Genomic DNA, 14,626 nt, shown 5'->3' with positions numbered 1-14,626 from the left:
TTAAAGATATAATAATTTATGTATCCTCTTTTATCAATTTAAATTTTTAACAGAAGTGATTTTAAGATATAGTATCAAAATTTTTATGGTAAAAAAAAGTTAGCCATTGTTATTTCCAAAAAAGAGAAAAAAAATGCCTACACAAAAATAAAAAAAAAAAAACACAAAAGAAACTTTTATTTAAAGAGACTTGTTAAGCATTTGAAGAATATTAATAGTAATTATCATTAATTAGTATGAAAATATCAAAGATGCTAAAGACAAGCACATTGTCTCATGGAAATGTCAAGATGATAACATGCATTGAGAGTAGCCATGCTATTAAAGATGGTGTCTAGTCCCAACAACATATGGCGGCAATAATTATACTTAGGAATAATTAAGTTTATGATCCTCATCAACAAGTCAATGGAATAACACTTAGGTAAGAGAAATTTGTTTCGCAAATTCAAGAGAGGATGGAGTCCGTATTACTACTTAATAGTTAATACTTAAGGAAACATTTCAAGTGTATCGAAGAGTACCGGTGCACCAGTTATTTTAATCGTTGAATTTAATTAATATATATTATATATATTTTTTATAATTCAGATCAACAGTTAAAATAATTGGAGTACCGATACTTCCGGTGCACTTAAAATATTTTCAATACTTAATAACTGCTCTATATATAAGGAGCGAAAAAAAAAAGCATGCATCTGTCTCAAAATTTGGCTAGAAAATGACATGACTAAAGTGATTGTCTGCTGTTTGCTTTTAACTGAATGATACGTAATTAATGAATGAATTAATCTCTATATATTCTTGAGAAACCAAGAAAATAAAAGTGATAGCTTATTTGTAACAAGTTTAATAGATTATGAAATAATTTTTTTTTCTATATATGTAACATTGATATTTCTAGGTTTTTCCTGAAAAAAGAAAAGGGAAAAAGGGAAGCCCATCTATATGCAATCTAATAAACTCCAGCTAATTTATATGATTTAATTCAAATACGCTAAGTATGAATAAGAAAAGACTAGGCACGACCATAGCTTTTTGTAAAGAAATTATTAATTTTTAACAAATTTGTTAGAGATATATTCATATATATCTGTGTCTTCTCATTCCTTTAAGTTTTTAAATAAAGTAATTTTATAATATAATATTATTAGGGCTTTTATAACTAAAAATTTAGAGTTTATTTTTTGTTGAATTTAAAAAAAAATTAACATAAATCAAATTAAAAAAGAAACTATAAAAATTTCAAGTAAACTAAAAAAAACTCTTGCATAAAAAAACATGTTTGAAATATGGTTATTTATGTATCTTCTTTTATCAATTTAAATTTTTGGATAAAATAATTTTATTATTTTTTAATTTATATCTAATTATTTTTTATTTAAAATAACTTATTATGTTTACAACATTTCTCTATATAAAAATATTTTAATAGATATTCTTATAAAAATTTCTTCACATGAAAATGATATTGTAAATCAGTAAATAATTTAGTCAAATATATTAAATTAAATACGTTAAATTATTTGGTAGTTTACAATATTATTTTTATGCGAAGATATTTTTATAAAAATGTATCCATTAAATATTTTTTTAAAAAATACTTTAGTCTTGCAAATTGAAAAGTTCATCCATTCCATTCATTAAGAAGTAAATAAGAAACTTAGCCAGGAGAATCTATACTTCTATAGTAATGGTCCTGCTAATACCCTATTTACTGACTCATATATAGGTCACATATCATTTATTATTATTACATACATGTTGTGTATACAATATGAACATAGTGCCCTTTCCATCTTATAGTTGAATTCATATGATTTAAGAAAATAATACACCATTAATTTGACTATTAGTAAACTAGTATCTATCATTATTCATGTATATGGACCCTTTGCATCTTATATTATTTATTAGTATGTTTGAAAATGAGGAAACCACACTCACTCCCATTTCCCAGAAGAGTCAATTCTGGAGACTTCAATCTTTATCATCACTTCATCCATTTCATACTAAATTTAATTTTATCCGATCTAAATCGTATACTATACACATCATCACCATCATGATCATGACATGTATATATGCACCAAAGTCGTTGATTAATTCTCATCGAAAATACATTATATTAATTAGTATATATTATTTTATTAATTATATTATGACAACTTGACAGTATATAGTTACAACTAACTCTCATTCATCATGGAAATTAGAGGCTATATAAACACATATATTTTTGGATCAATTAATTACTAACCAATACGTGTAAGTTCATGGTGCTATTGTTTGACAATTAGGTTCAAATGGCTTTAAATATATATGCCAGAGAACCTGTGGAATATACCTACCTTTAATAAACCTAGAGAACCAATATATATATATAATATGCTCATGAGCTTCACAATGTAGAAGATAATCAGTATACAAATTAAATTAATTTAACCATGAGTGATATAAAGTTGCAGTTAAAACTTATAACCCAATTATTTTCTGCCAATAATAATAATTTAGTTTTTTTTGGGTCAAGAAATAATAGTTCCATTTTGATTGGGCTACTTACAACTAGCCCATATAAGTCGAACATCAATTTTGCGTATTATCTAATTCATCTTTCATTGGTCCATTTCACATTCCAGCCCATGCAAATCTACCCAAACTTTATAGTTTGTTCTCTGATCCGTAATTCAATCCATAATTCCATACAAATTATGTTGAATCCTTGAGCCCCCAAAAATAGTTCCAATTGGATTGAATCTTTTGTACATGTTTATATATATTTTCTATTAGTGATAAGTATATATTGGCTTAAATGGAGCTCAGTACCGCGACGGATTAGTCCTTGACTTGCCGGATTGAGGGATACCGTGGGAAACCAAAAAAAAAAAAAGGTATATATTGAAGGTCTATACCAAAAAAAAAAAAAACAAAAAAGTAAATATTGAAGGTAACCAATTTGGATTCGTCGACGATCAATTCACTCGTCTGTTTAAACAAATGTCGAAAGTTTGACTATTGTCTTATACATGCAGTAATCTATTGGTTAATGATAAGCCTTTAAATGGAGCTTAGATTCACAGCGGATTAGGTATTGATCTATCGGGTTTGAAAATACCATGAACAACAAAAAAAATGTAATATCGAATTAAGAGATACCATAAACAAAAAAATGCAATGAATATCAACTTTTTAATGGAGTTTAGATTCGTGACCAATTAATTCTTTGACCTAACCCACTGACCGTGAAAAAAAATTATATTAGTGATTTTTAATTATATATAATAAATATTAATTATTGTATATGGATACTATCATATTTATTAATTTTCTTTCACATTGAACTACCAATCAAATTGCAAGAATATGTCCAATCAACATTACTCCTTATAATTATTCACCATGGTTATTTTTTACTTTTCTGCGATATGATTTACAGAAAATGTTATTTTCTCTGTTTGTATTGCCAATGTATAGAAATTAACCACCTCTTAAAATTTTATATATATTAATCAAAATATTACAAGCATATAAATCCCCAAATAATCACCAAAAAAAAAAAAAGAAATTCCCAAATAAATCACTTTCACTTGAAGCATGAACAGATAAAAAAAATGGAATATCATTGTCACTTAGAAAGAACAACATTGACTCATATGGCTTAAAATGTCAACAAAGTAGGCGTCCTGTCTCATTAGCCTGTTGGCTTAAATTAATTTCTTGTATAAACAAGTTAAAATAAATAATTATGACAATGACAATGAAATATGCATGGAACATGAAATAAGATAATATGAAAGATGGAATTCTTAAGTCCAATGGTGAAAGCTGACCAATATGAAAGCAAAAAAAATATAACCCCGTAAGAAAGCTTCAAATTTTGCTTATAAAGATTTCTTCAAGGCCAAGTTGTAATATCAGCTTTGAATCAAATCTGACACGTTCTTTTCTGCTATTTATTTGTAGACCCTATAGTCACAAAATGCGGTTCCAATTAGTGACCATGTCACACTCTTAATTTATATTGTTAGGTTAAATTTGTCTAGATGCATTAACTAATTATGAGATGTTTGATTTAGCTTATAACTTCTGTTTGCAGATACACACACACACACAAACTCATAGTTGAAGAAAACAAGTGATCTTATTTGGACTGCAACAAATTAAAAATAAAAAATTTGTAACGTGACCTCTTTGTTTTTTTTTCCCTCTTCTTTTTTTAAAGGTATGTGACAAATCCCCTACAGATAAAGGTGAAAATAGACTGCAAAAATAAGTATTAATCTACATATAATAATACTTAGTAATATATAAACCATTAACAAGAATAATACATTTTTTTAAAATAATCATTACATTTATCAACACGAACTTCATCATCATTTACAAAAAGTCTATGATCAAGTCTATTGAGCTAATAAGTTTTCCGAAAAATTAAATTTGACCTATTTAATAAAACGAGCTAAACCGAATTGACCCTAAAACTCGGTCCAATTCCACCACTACTTATACATTTATCAATAAAAAAGGTAACCATTATAAATTAGGAGTTAAAATTCTATCACTTCATGCATCCCAAAAAGCTCAAAATCCACTAGATTGCTGAATCCTTGTCAAACAGGGATGATGATGCTCGACAATGTTATGGTATTCATTATCTCAATCTCAATGACATGTAACTATCACTTCGGCTCTTGTAAATTAGTATAAGAAACAACCAGAAAGATTAATAAAATTAACCAAGTTTTATCCATAATAATATATGAAATTGGCTACAAAAAGCATAAACTGGGTCAAGTCAACTTGCATTGTTCATTACATTAATCATAATCTAATGCTTTGCTGATAAGAAACGAAATGGTAAACGCAAATATAAAGCACAAATTCAAACAAAATTGGTCCCTTATATTGTACCCGATATTCAAAGGTCTTGCACGCTCAAACCTGCACAAAGCGAATACAATGAGTCAATTACAAAACAGAAAGAAGTAACAGGGAAAAATCAAAGCATGACTAAAAAATGGCAGAAGCATGGAGAAATTCTTGGATACCCAAGAACACCATGTAGATTGTACTCATTCTATCATTCGCCGTGAGCACATCCAGATCATGATTAACCAGAATCTAAACCATTGTTTTCCCTAGACACAACGGAATCTTATACTTCAATAAATTGGTTTCCCATTATAACGAGTTAAACCTCTGAATTTCCAACCGATGACATCAACTATCTATACAATTCATACAACGTACATAAATTTTTTCCACTAGTTTCTTGGAAGACAAGCATAACAACTAATAATTGCATATATCAGCAATAAGATTTCTTAAAACTAACCTGGAGGAAGTGATTGCTTCAACTTATCGGCCTTCTCAAGGTCAAAAACACAGAGGGTATACAGGTACTTGGAGCAACGAACCTTGAACTTGACCACATCTCTGCTCCGCTTGATTTTCACAGAACGCGCATCCTTCCTACGGGCTGTGAGGAGGAAGTCCTTAATCTCATGAATTTGCTTCGGCTACATAAAACCATTTCATGAAAAAAAAGCTTGAGTACCAAACTACCAAAGGTAAAAATTTAGAGCAAGTTCTTAAATCCATTTCATCCATTTTCAAATCAAGTGATGACATTCAGATATTCCCCTTATTTTTGTTGGTAACATATTCTCTTGACCCGAGTTTATATCTTTAATGTCTAGATCCCTCGTTTCAAGAATAAAATACATTCAATCTATTATTCTCAATTGCCAAAATACAACACAGAATAAAAAAAAAAAAAACTTTAAGAGCTCACAAAAACATAAAAACTCCAAAAACCTAAACAAAACATATTGATAAAAGTGACACTAAAGAATTACACACACTTCAGAATTTAAATGAGTTATATACCAAAAAAATGAGTTATAATGACTTCAAAGTCAAATTATTTATATTTGGTACTTTCTTACAAGTTATTTTGACAGAACCAATTCTACAATGGCACAATCCCGTTTGAGAAAGAAGCAAAACTTGAAACTAAAACAAGTTTGCAAAATGAGCACAAGTCACAAATTACACTCAACTAAACTATTACACACCATTCTACAAATTTTGGCTAACAACAATAGCTAATCAGCTACCACCGAGTAAAATCCGAAGCTCATAAAACGAATAAGAACACACTAATTCCGAACCCTCCCTCCAAAAAAAACTGAAGGTTGTAATAGAAAAGTTGCTTCCTTTTTTTGCTATAACAAACTGTGAATAGATCAATCGTAGATACATAAACTAAGAGGATCGATAATTTGCAGAGAGATCAAATTGAAATACCATTTTGCTGACTTCGTGACTATTGGCACCGGCGACAGCTCCTCCTACAGCCCCAATCAGTGACAACAACGATTTTTAGGTTTAGGGTTCATAAAAGTAAAACCCTACACGTTGAATATCCTTCACATATTATTAAATGACGTTATTATCCTTTCTTAAGCCGGCCCATTACTACTTATGGTTTTCGGGCCCACTTTGCTTATACAATTAAAAGAAGCCCGAAAGGCCAAAAAAAGAAGCCCGTAAATCAGAAACAACAAAAAAAAATCAAACACAACTTATGAGACTGAGAGTTATGAATTGAATTATGATTCCCCCAAATTTATTTATTTATTTATTTATATATAATTACCTATATATGACTAAAAAGGCAAATAACTTGTTAATTTATTCCCGTGTTCCTGTAAATGGTTCAAATATGACACCAAATATACATTTTAAAGTAGGAAATATCCACTTTGATAACTCATTCAATTTCATTTTAACGTAACTATTAGAAATTCATTTTTATACACTATTTTGTAAAAAAAAAAAGTTACACAAATAATATATTCTATATTGTTAGATTAGAAAAAATAATTTTTATTATTTAAAAAATTATCTACACCTATAAATTTAATTAAATAACTATGTAAATTTTTTTATATAAAATTAAATTTTGACAATTATATAATTATTTTTTTACATATTGTCGATTTGTAAATAATAATAATAATAATAATAATAATAATAATAATAATAATAATAATAGAATAATTCTACATAATTAACAAATATTATAATACAAAAAATATATAATTTGTATTTATATTTATATTTTTTAAAATTTATATATATAAATTTTATTAAAAATAATTTAATATTTATACAATAAAATAATAGCTAAAATATTAAAAATTATTGTCTCTAAAGATGACATTTATTTCTGAGAACAAGACAAGACACAAAAAAAAAGAAACACAAAATTTTATGCTCTTGTATTCTGTTTGATAATAAATTAGAACAAATAAAAAAAATTTCATTTCATTTCATTTTTTCATCTAAAAAATTTAATAAAAAATATAATTATAAAAAATTAATAAAAATAATAAAAAATAAATTATATTTTTTGTTAATGTCTTTTTTTTTTTTTATCGATACAAAATACACTAATTCAAAATACAATATTTTTATTTATATTTTATTTATCAAATATTATTTTATATTTTTATGTCTTTATATCAATATTCCATATCTATAATAAACAAAGGCAGCCTAAAAGGTTCTGATAATAATAAGAAAGGTTTTATAACTAAATCGTATCTTATTTGATTGAAGAGCCTGATCTATGACGGATGTCGGTTATTTGGTCCGTTCCCAAAGTCACAGCCCACACGCTTGGTTGAATTCTTCATCCTACTAAATACTAATCAATATCCACATTGACTCCAACGTACCACGTTCCAACTCTCAAACATATCAAATCATCAATGTTTTTCGATATTATAAAAATAATAATAATAATAATAATACAAATATCATTTTTCATTACTCAGTGCAAAATTTGGTTATGAATCTAAGTGCCTAAAAATAAATTTGATAACGTAAACTTTCAATTTAACCCAAATTCTCTGTTTATTTTTTTCTATAATTTTAACATTATCTCTTTTATTCACTCACACATCAACCCTTCACATGAATCAATAGAATCGTACACAACAACAATAACAATGGACTATTCACCGAAGAAAAAGGTTGAGAAAATATATAAATCCTCAATTCATAACGGTTAAAAAAAAATTCTCTTTATTCTAAGCAACCCCTAAAGATTAGAACAAAACACAAGTCGCTCACACGTTGTTTTCTCCCTAGTTCTTCTGCATTAACATTTTCAATTTTGATTTAATTGTTTCATTGATTTATATTTTCTGAATCTCACTCATTAGGTAACACTTCCACCTCTCGGCTGAATCGGATTTCACCATGTGAAAACAGTGAAGAGAGTTTGTACGTACATCTTTTTCTAGTTCAGGTGCAAAGTCCCTTTATTTTTATTTTATTTTTCATTTCCGAAATCAAGAGTTTGCATTTGCATGACCCTGCTCTGTTTTTTTGTTTCCTCCCTCCTCTGTTTTTCTTTTGTTGCTTCTTCATGTAATAGTGACCCTCAATGAAATTTTCGTGATATACCCAATTGTTATTCTATGATCATGAGTTATAGCAAGGGTTTTTTGAATCCAAAGGTGGTTCTTTTAACGGAGTATTTTTGTGTTCTGTTTTCTAAGCTTATGCAATCTCTGTTCTGGGTTTTCACCAAAATCTTCATGAGGTATATTGAATTTTCAATGTTCACTGTTGATAAGTTAGTCTCTTTTTCTTATATTTAATTTACTTATTTTTTGTGGTTGCCTTTTGTTTTTGTTTTTGTTTTTCCTTTCTAGGTATTATAGTTCTAAGGGAATGAGTTGTGCTTGTTGTTCTGAATTTCCCTTTGAAATTCATCAAACTAATCCAGAAACTGAAGCTGAGGGGGATAGTTATTATGGATCATGTGAAGAAGATACAGAGTTGAAGTATGAGAATTTTGATTCTGCTTGTGATTCTCTATCACATGAAAGTAATCAAATTGATTCTGAATTCTGCGAGGGCAAAACAGAAGTTGAAGCAGGGCCAATGAATGAATGTTGCTCTGAAACTTTTGTTGATGAAGGTGTAAATTTTGGACTTCAAGAAGAAGAAAAAGAAGAGGAACCATCAAAGTTGGTTTTTAAATTTGAATATCAAAGTTGGGGTTGCAACTTGGTTGAAGAAGAATCCAAGGAAAGTTGTGATTTTGTGGAGAGGGATGATACTATTTCCTCATGTACCAACAAGTATCAGATCTTCACCGGTGCAAGTTTCAGCCAGTTCTTGGATGAACCACAAGTTGAAAATTTCACTGTGAAAGAGTTTTATGTCCATTCAAATGGTGATAATTCTCCATTTGAAAATCAAGTTATCATTGATTCCAAAGAAGGCTTTAATGCAGAAATTCTTGAGAATTCCACTCAAAAGGTGTCACAAAATAAGGTCAAGGATTCGGAACCAGTTGCTGAGGATTTACCACATGAAGATGATGATTTCATATGCTCAAGTATTGATTCAGATTCTATGAATTCAATGGGAGAAGAAGGCTTCTTGTCGGAAGCAGACTTCGGAACCAATATTGATTATTACACATTGGGGAACCATCATGTTGGTGAGGAAAATGCAGACCTAATAACAGATGAAGAAGAAGATTTGGAATTTTTGGATGATAAAGATTTGGAGAATTTAGATATTGGTTATGAGCCTGATGATTTTGCCGAAGAAGACGAAGATATAATGAATGAGCTTAGAAAGATTGAAGAAGATTGTGCAAAGGAAAAGTCTTCAGGTAAAAATTTTGAAGGATCATTGAAGAACAATTCAGATAGTTTAGCTGCTTTTGATGGTGAGGATTCAAGCCGGTTCGACACACTTTGGGAGCATCAAGATTTGATAGAGCAGCTAAAGATGGAGCTGAAGAAAGTTAGAGCAACTGGTTTACCTACAATCCTTGAGGATTCTGAGTCTCCAAGGATCATGGAAGATTTGAAACCATGGAATATTGATGAGAAGTTCCACCATTGTTCCAACACCAATGATCTTCCAAAATTCTATAAGAGTTACAGAGAGAGGATGAGGAAATTTGATATCTTGAATTACCAAAAGATGTATGCTATAGGTCAGTAAAATTTCTTACCCTTTTCTCCTTTATTTTTCTTATTTTATTTTCCTTTTCCTAGCTTAACTCTAAAACTTTGATTTTTTTGGGATGATTAAAGTTTTTTATTAGATAGTATTATGATAGTGTAAAAAGGTTTGTGCCTTTTTTCATAAACAAATTTCATCTATCTTACATGATCATGAAGACCTAACTCATCTATATCATTAAAAGTAGTTTGTTTTTGGACCCACTAAATCTGGTTGGTTGAACACTAGGAAAGCATGAATTTATAGAAATACCCTATAGTGAATTATAATACAACTTTACTCTATCTGGTATACTAGTTTCTTGTTTCAAGGAAGGTAAATAATACTTATCAGTAAATAGTTTTGTCAAATGTTGATGCAGTTCTTTTTATTTTTGTTTATTGTAACAAGGAAGATAGAGGTTGAATTTTGGGGGTTGCCATTAAGGAAGGGATCAAATTTTCCTCCCACATGCATGAGATTTCTGTTGATTACATAAATGCTTGTCTTCTTCCATAGTAGAATTCCCAACAACCATAGCTTCTACTAGTCTTCTTCATTTTCCCATAAGACTAGTAGTAGTAGGTTTCCTCAAAAAATGATTTTATTTATAATAAAAATTAAAGTTCTAGAGAATTATATATTTTGTAATTTTAGAAGGTGTTTTTAGAACAAACAATTTTATATTAAATAAATAAGCAAATATGTGTATCTACTTAAGTAGACCTATCCACCTTCTCCTTTCTACTCATTTAAATGATCATATCAAAAAAATTGGTGTACATTAAATTTGCACTTCCCATTTTCTACCGGCATGAAATTTGGACATTTGCTTATTGTGGCCAACCTAGCTTTTTGCCTAATTTCAAAAAGAAACCTTTTCCCTACAATGAGCTATCAATGATTGTAATGCTTCAACCACTGTTCACATGACTCTTCTTTCTTTTTTTTTTTTTCCCTCTATGAATCAAATCTTGACATGCAAGATAAGTTAGAAAGCTACTCCCATAAATTTGTTTTCATTTATCATTTTTTAGTATATGATTGTGGAAACATTTAAAAAATTGTGTCGAAATATATATTACACAGAAGATATATTAAAAATGGACAGTAAAATGCGAAGAAAATATTTTTATAAATTTCTCTTGTGGAAAATGATAGGTTTTTTATCGTCAAAAGATCCACTCCAGACACTTTCATGGCATAAAAAATCGTCTAATTATGCCATAAAAAACATTCTTCGTCGGCCACAGAGCGGCCGGCGAAAGAACAAGGAGTCCGGGGACGCGACAAACAAGTTCATGAGGGAACTATACAGTGACTTGGAAATGGTTTATGTGGGGCAATTATGCCTTTCTTGGGAGTTTCTTCAATGGGAATATGAGAAGGCATTGGAGCTGTGGGAAAGTGACCAATACGGTTTGAAAAGATTCAATGAGGTTGCTGGGGAATTTCAACAGTTCCAGGTTTTGATTCAGAGATTTATAGAGAATGAACCTTTCCAAGGTCCACGAGTTGAAAACTACACCAAGAATCGTTGTGTCATGAGGAATCTTCTTCAAGTTCCACTCGTTAGAGGTAATTAATACACCACTAACTACTTTTTAGATGATTTTAACATTAAACTATCAAGTTTCTCTCACTAAAAATATGAGGAGAAAAACTTTCAATATTTTTCTTTTTTAATTATTGGAGATAGGATTGAATTTTTTCTCAAATTTTAAGTTACTTTGGATGTGGATTTGATCGCAGAAAACTACTCATTTGACTTTCAACCCTTCTAATTTGACTTTCAACCCTTCTACATGTGTACTAAAAATCAGTCATTAAAGTTAGTTACTAATATTACATATTAAAATACAAATACATATTTAAAAAAAAATAAATTACACATGTATTTATACACAAATACATTAGTGACTGATTTTAGTGAGAGATTTTAGTATACAAATAATATTTTTTTTACAATTACAAATAGAACAAATAATCCTCAATTATAAAGATAAAAAGTCTGAATTACCCTTATCTTTTTAGTTATATACTTTTTTTTTGTTGTCAAATGAGAATGAATCTTTTCAATTTTTTTTAATAATTGAAGGAGTAAAGTGTGATCTCTTATCATTAATTTTATAAGTGGAATAAAAAATAAATATGAGAGAGAAAGCAATGAAAGGTTAGAGATTACACTTTACACTCTCAATTTTTTTTAACAATTGAGAATTTGAGATGATCCATTCTTGTTGAAAAATTAGTATTTTTATTGATTATATCATCATATCTCATCTTAACAAAAGTGAAAAATTGGTAGAGAGAGATATCTATGACTCTTGTAATTTCCACATCAAGATTATCTTCTCATATTCTAAGACACGGATTAGGAAATTAAATAAACCAAAATTTGTAGTATCATCAAACCAAAGTTTTAAAGCTTTTGATATACTGTAATTAATGCATTTGCATCTACTAAACACTGCTAAAATGCTAATGCATTACAACTGGTTGAGTGTTACTGTTTGCATCATTGACCTATAATAATATAATAAATGAACATCTTCTATGTCACTTTAATTGTCCCACTTTCTGAAATGTCCCTTTAAGCTTTTCTTTGATGATGAGGGGACCATAATATATACATAAATAAAAATGAGACAAACAAATTCCTTATGGATATAGAACCTTATTTAATTGGTTATGCATGCAGAAGACAACAGTTCCAAAGATAAAAAGAAACAAAGACAAAAAGGAGGAGATGTAGCAGCAGATGATGAGTCTATAATAATAACAAGTGACATGTTAGTGGAGATTTTGGAAGAATCAATCAGAACAATTTGGCGTTTTATAAGAGCTGATAAGGATGCATCTAGCTTCACACTTAAATCTGCAAGAGAAACTCATCAACTCATGCAGCTACAGGATCTCTCAGATTCACAGCTTTTACTAGAAATTCTAACAGATCTTCAAAAGGTAAAAAATAATAAAACTTTTAATAATTAAAGCCACATATATAGTTTTTAATTACGTGGACATGTAAATTAGTTTTTCTCTTCACCAAGTTCGGTTGATATATGACTTTAATTTCGTCATTTAATTATAATAATAATGTTTTAATTTGCAGCATCAAACCAAAATTGCAAAAATATATATACTTGTATTTTATTACAACTTATGATTGAATGATAATGAGAAGGATATCATCAATATTTATTTAGGTGAAACTTAAGTATAGTTATTTTTCATATAAATTTGATAATTAAAAATTATTAGATTATTTAATATTTATTACTAAATTATTGTTTAATATTTTTCATTATTAACTTCGTATGAATATAATTATATATGAGTGTTTAAAATTTACTTATCATCTGTTTTACTTAGTCAATGTTGAATAATACATGTGATAAATGTTCGAAATGTATTATATAAACTTTTTTAATACTAAAAAATGAGACGTTTGTTCTAAGTTATTTGGGTCAAATAATCTACTTATGAGGTTAGTTTATTAAAAAAAAATATGATTAAAGGTTGTAATTTCAAGTAGTTATACGTAATATAAAGTTTTAGCACTAGAAGAGTGAATATTTGGTGGTTTCGGTATATATATATATTTTATAGGTTTGGTCTTGAGTTGTTGTTGTTTTGGATTGGCAGAAGGAAAAGAGATTGAGAGAGGTATTGAGGAGTGAAAGCTGCATATTGAAGAAACTTAAGAAGCATGATTATGATGAAGATGGGACAGATCAAGTGCTTTATTTTTTCTCTCAAGTGGATATGAAATTAGTTTGGAGAGTGTTGAACATGTCAAGAATAACGACTGATCAACTAGCATGGTGTCGTAGTAAATTGAACAAGATCACTTTTGTAAATAGAAGGATACATGTTGAACCAACTTTCTTGCTTTTTCCTAGTTGATCTTCATCATTCATATTACTTCTCCATTTTTTGTTAGAATATATATGGTATTATTATGTCATAGAAACTTTGATCTCTTATATTTTTCTATTCCATGGTTTAAAGGGTAAATTTGAGTAACCCAAAGGATAGTAATTAATTAGTAGGAGGTTTATGTAACCTAAATTGGATGTGGTAATACCGTTCAACTAATGCCATTTCAAGTTTAAAGATGCATTGTAGCTTCAAGTACAAAAAATAAACATGTTCTTGAGCAAGATCAACCATAAAATGTTACTATAGTTACAAAATTAAGATGTCCTAAAAACTTTATTTAATCTAATAGATTTAAAGTTATGAGATTACAACTTAATATAAGATGAAAGCTCAATTTGGTTTTTAGCAGTTTAGGAATTTAGGGTTCGGTTAGAACACTAGTTATAATGAAAAAATTAAGAATAAAATGACAAAAGATTTACACTTTAAACATATTATTCTCTAAAAAAAATACAAATAAAGTCCTTTAAAATAAATAGTTTTAATTTGAACTAACTTGTCCACGTTTGTTATCTTTAAAGAGTTTATTTGTATTTTTTTTAGAAACTAATTTGTCCGAAATATAAATCTTTAGCATTTATTTGCATTTTACTCAAATTAAATTTTGGATTTTTAATATCCCATTGAATTACAAGTTTAA

At 28.5% G+C, this 14,626-nt stretch overlaps 2 protein-coding genes across 7 annotated transcripts; one reads left to right on the top strand and one right to left on the bottom strand.

The window, feature by feature from the left end:
- Positions 1–4,723: 4,723 nt before the first annotated feature.
- LOC107635327 (large ribosomal subunit protein eL38z/eL38y) lies at positions 4,724–6,438 on the bottom strand. The gene is made up of 3 exons (XM_016338788.3): positions 6,310–6,438; positions 5,336–5,519; positions 4,724–4,941 (listed from the first exon to the last, which is right to left on the bottom strand). Exons 1-3 carry the CDS (start codon positions 6,310–6,312, stop codon positions 4,919–4,921), a joined length of 210 nt encoding a protein of 69 aa, XP_016194274.1. The 5' UTR covers positions 6,313–6,438; the 3' UTR covers positions 4,724–4,918.
- Positions 6,439–7,907: 1,469 nt separating this feature from the next.
- On the top strand, positions 7,908–14,031 carry LOC107635325 (uncharacterized). 6 transcript variants are annotated; one of them, XM_021122024.2, is made up of 6 exons: positions 7,908–8,042; positions 8,235–8,320; positions 8,730–10,033; positions 11,203–11,619; positions 12,743–13,005; positions 13,690–14,031. In XM_021122024.2, the coding sequence occupies exons 3-6, from the start codon at positions 8,749–8,751 to the stop codon at positions 13,948–13,950; spliced, it is 2,226 nt and encodes a 741-aa protein (XP_020977683.1). In that variant the 5' UTR covers positions 7,908–8,042; positions 8,235–8,320; positions 8,730–8,748; the 3' UTR covers positions 13,951–14,031. The 6 variants fall into 6 exon arrangements, with proteins under 6 accessions (XP_020977683.1, XP_088341772.1, XP_016194273.1 ...); XM_088485646.1 differs by lacking the exon at positions 7,908–8,042 and adding an exon at positions 8,574–8,617 and having other exon boundaries at positions 8,108–8,320; XM_016338787.3 differs by lacking the exon at positions 7,908–8,042 and having other exon boundaries at positions 8,108–8,295.
- The last annotated feature ends 595 nt before the right edge of the window (positions 14,032–14,626 follow it).

Source organism: Arachis ipaensis, chromosome B4 (genome assembly GCF_059453495.1).
Source record: "Arachis ipaensis isolate K30076 ecotype BB chromosome B4, ASM5945349v1, whole genome shotgun sequence".
In the NCBI taxonomy this organism is placed as follows: Eukaryota; Viridiplantae; Streptophyta; class Magnoliopsida; order Fabales; family Fabaceae; genus Arachis; species Arachis ipaensis.
This window is presented reverse-complemented; position numbering and strand designations above follow the sequence as displayed.

What these genes read in the sequence shown, in the direction of transcription:
- LOC107635325 (XM_016338781.3), top strand. Translation starts at nt 8,493, where the DNA reads ATGATCATGAGTTATAGCAAGGGTTTTTTGAATCCAAAGGTGGTTCTT. An exon ending in CCAAAAGATGTATGCTATAG is followed by an intron (nt 10,034 to 11,202) that starts GTCAGTAAAATT and finishes GGAAAATGATAG; the next exon opens with GTTTTTTATCGTCAAAAGAT. An exon ending in TCAAGTTCCACTCGTTAGAG is followed by an intron (nt 11,620 to 12,742) that starts GTAATTAATACA and finishes TTATGCATGCAG; the next exon opens with AAGACAACAGTTCCAAAGAT.
- LOC107635327 (XM_016338788.3), bottom strand. An exon ending in GAAGCAATCACTTCCTCCAG is followed by an intron (nt 4,942 to 5,335) that starts GTTAGTTTTAAG and finishes CGCTTTGTGCAG; the next exon opens with GTTTGAGCGTGCAAGACCTT.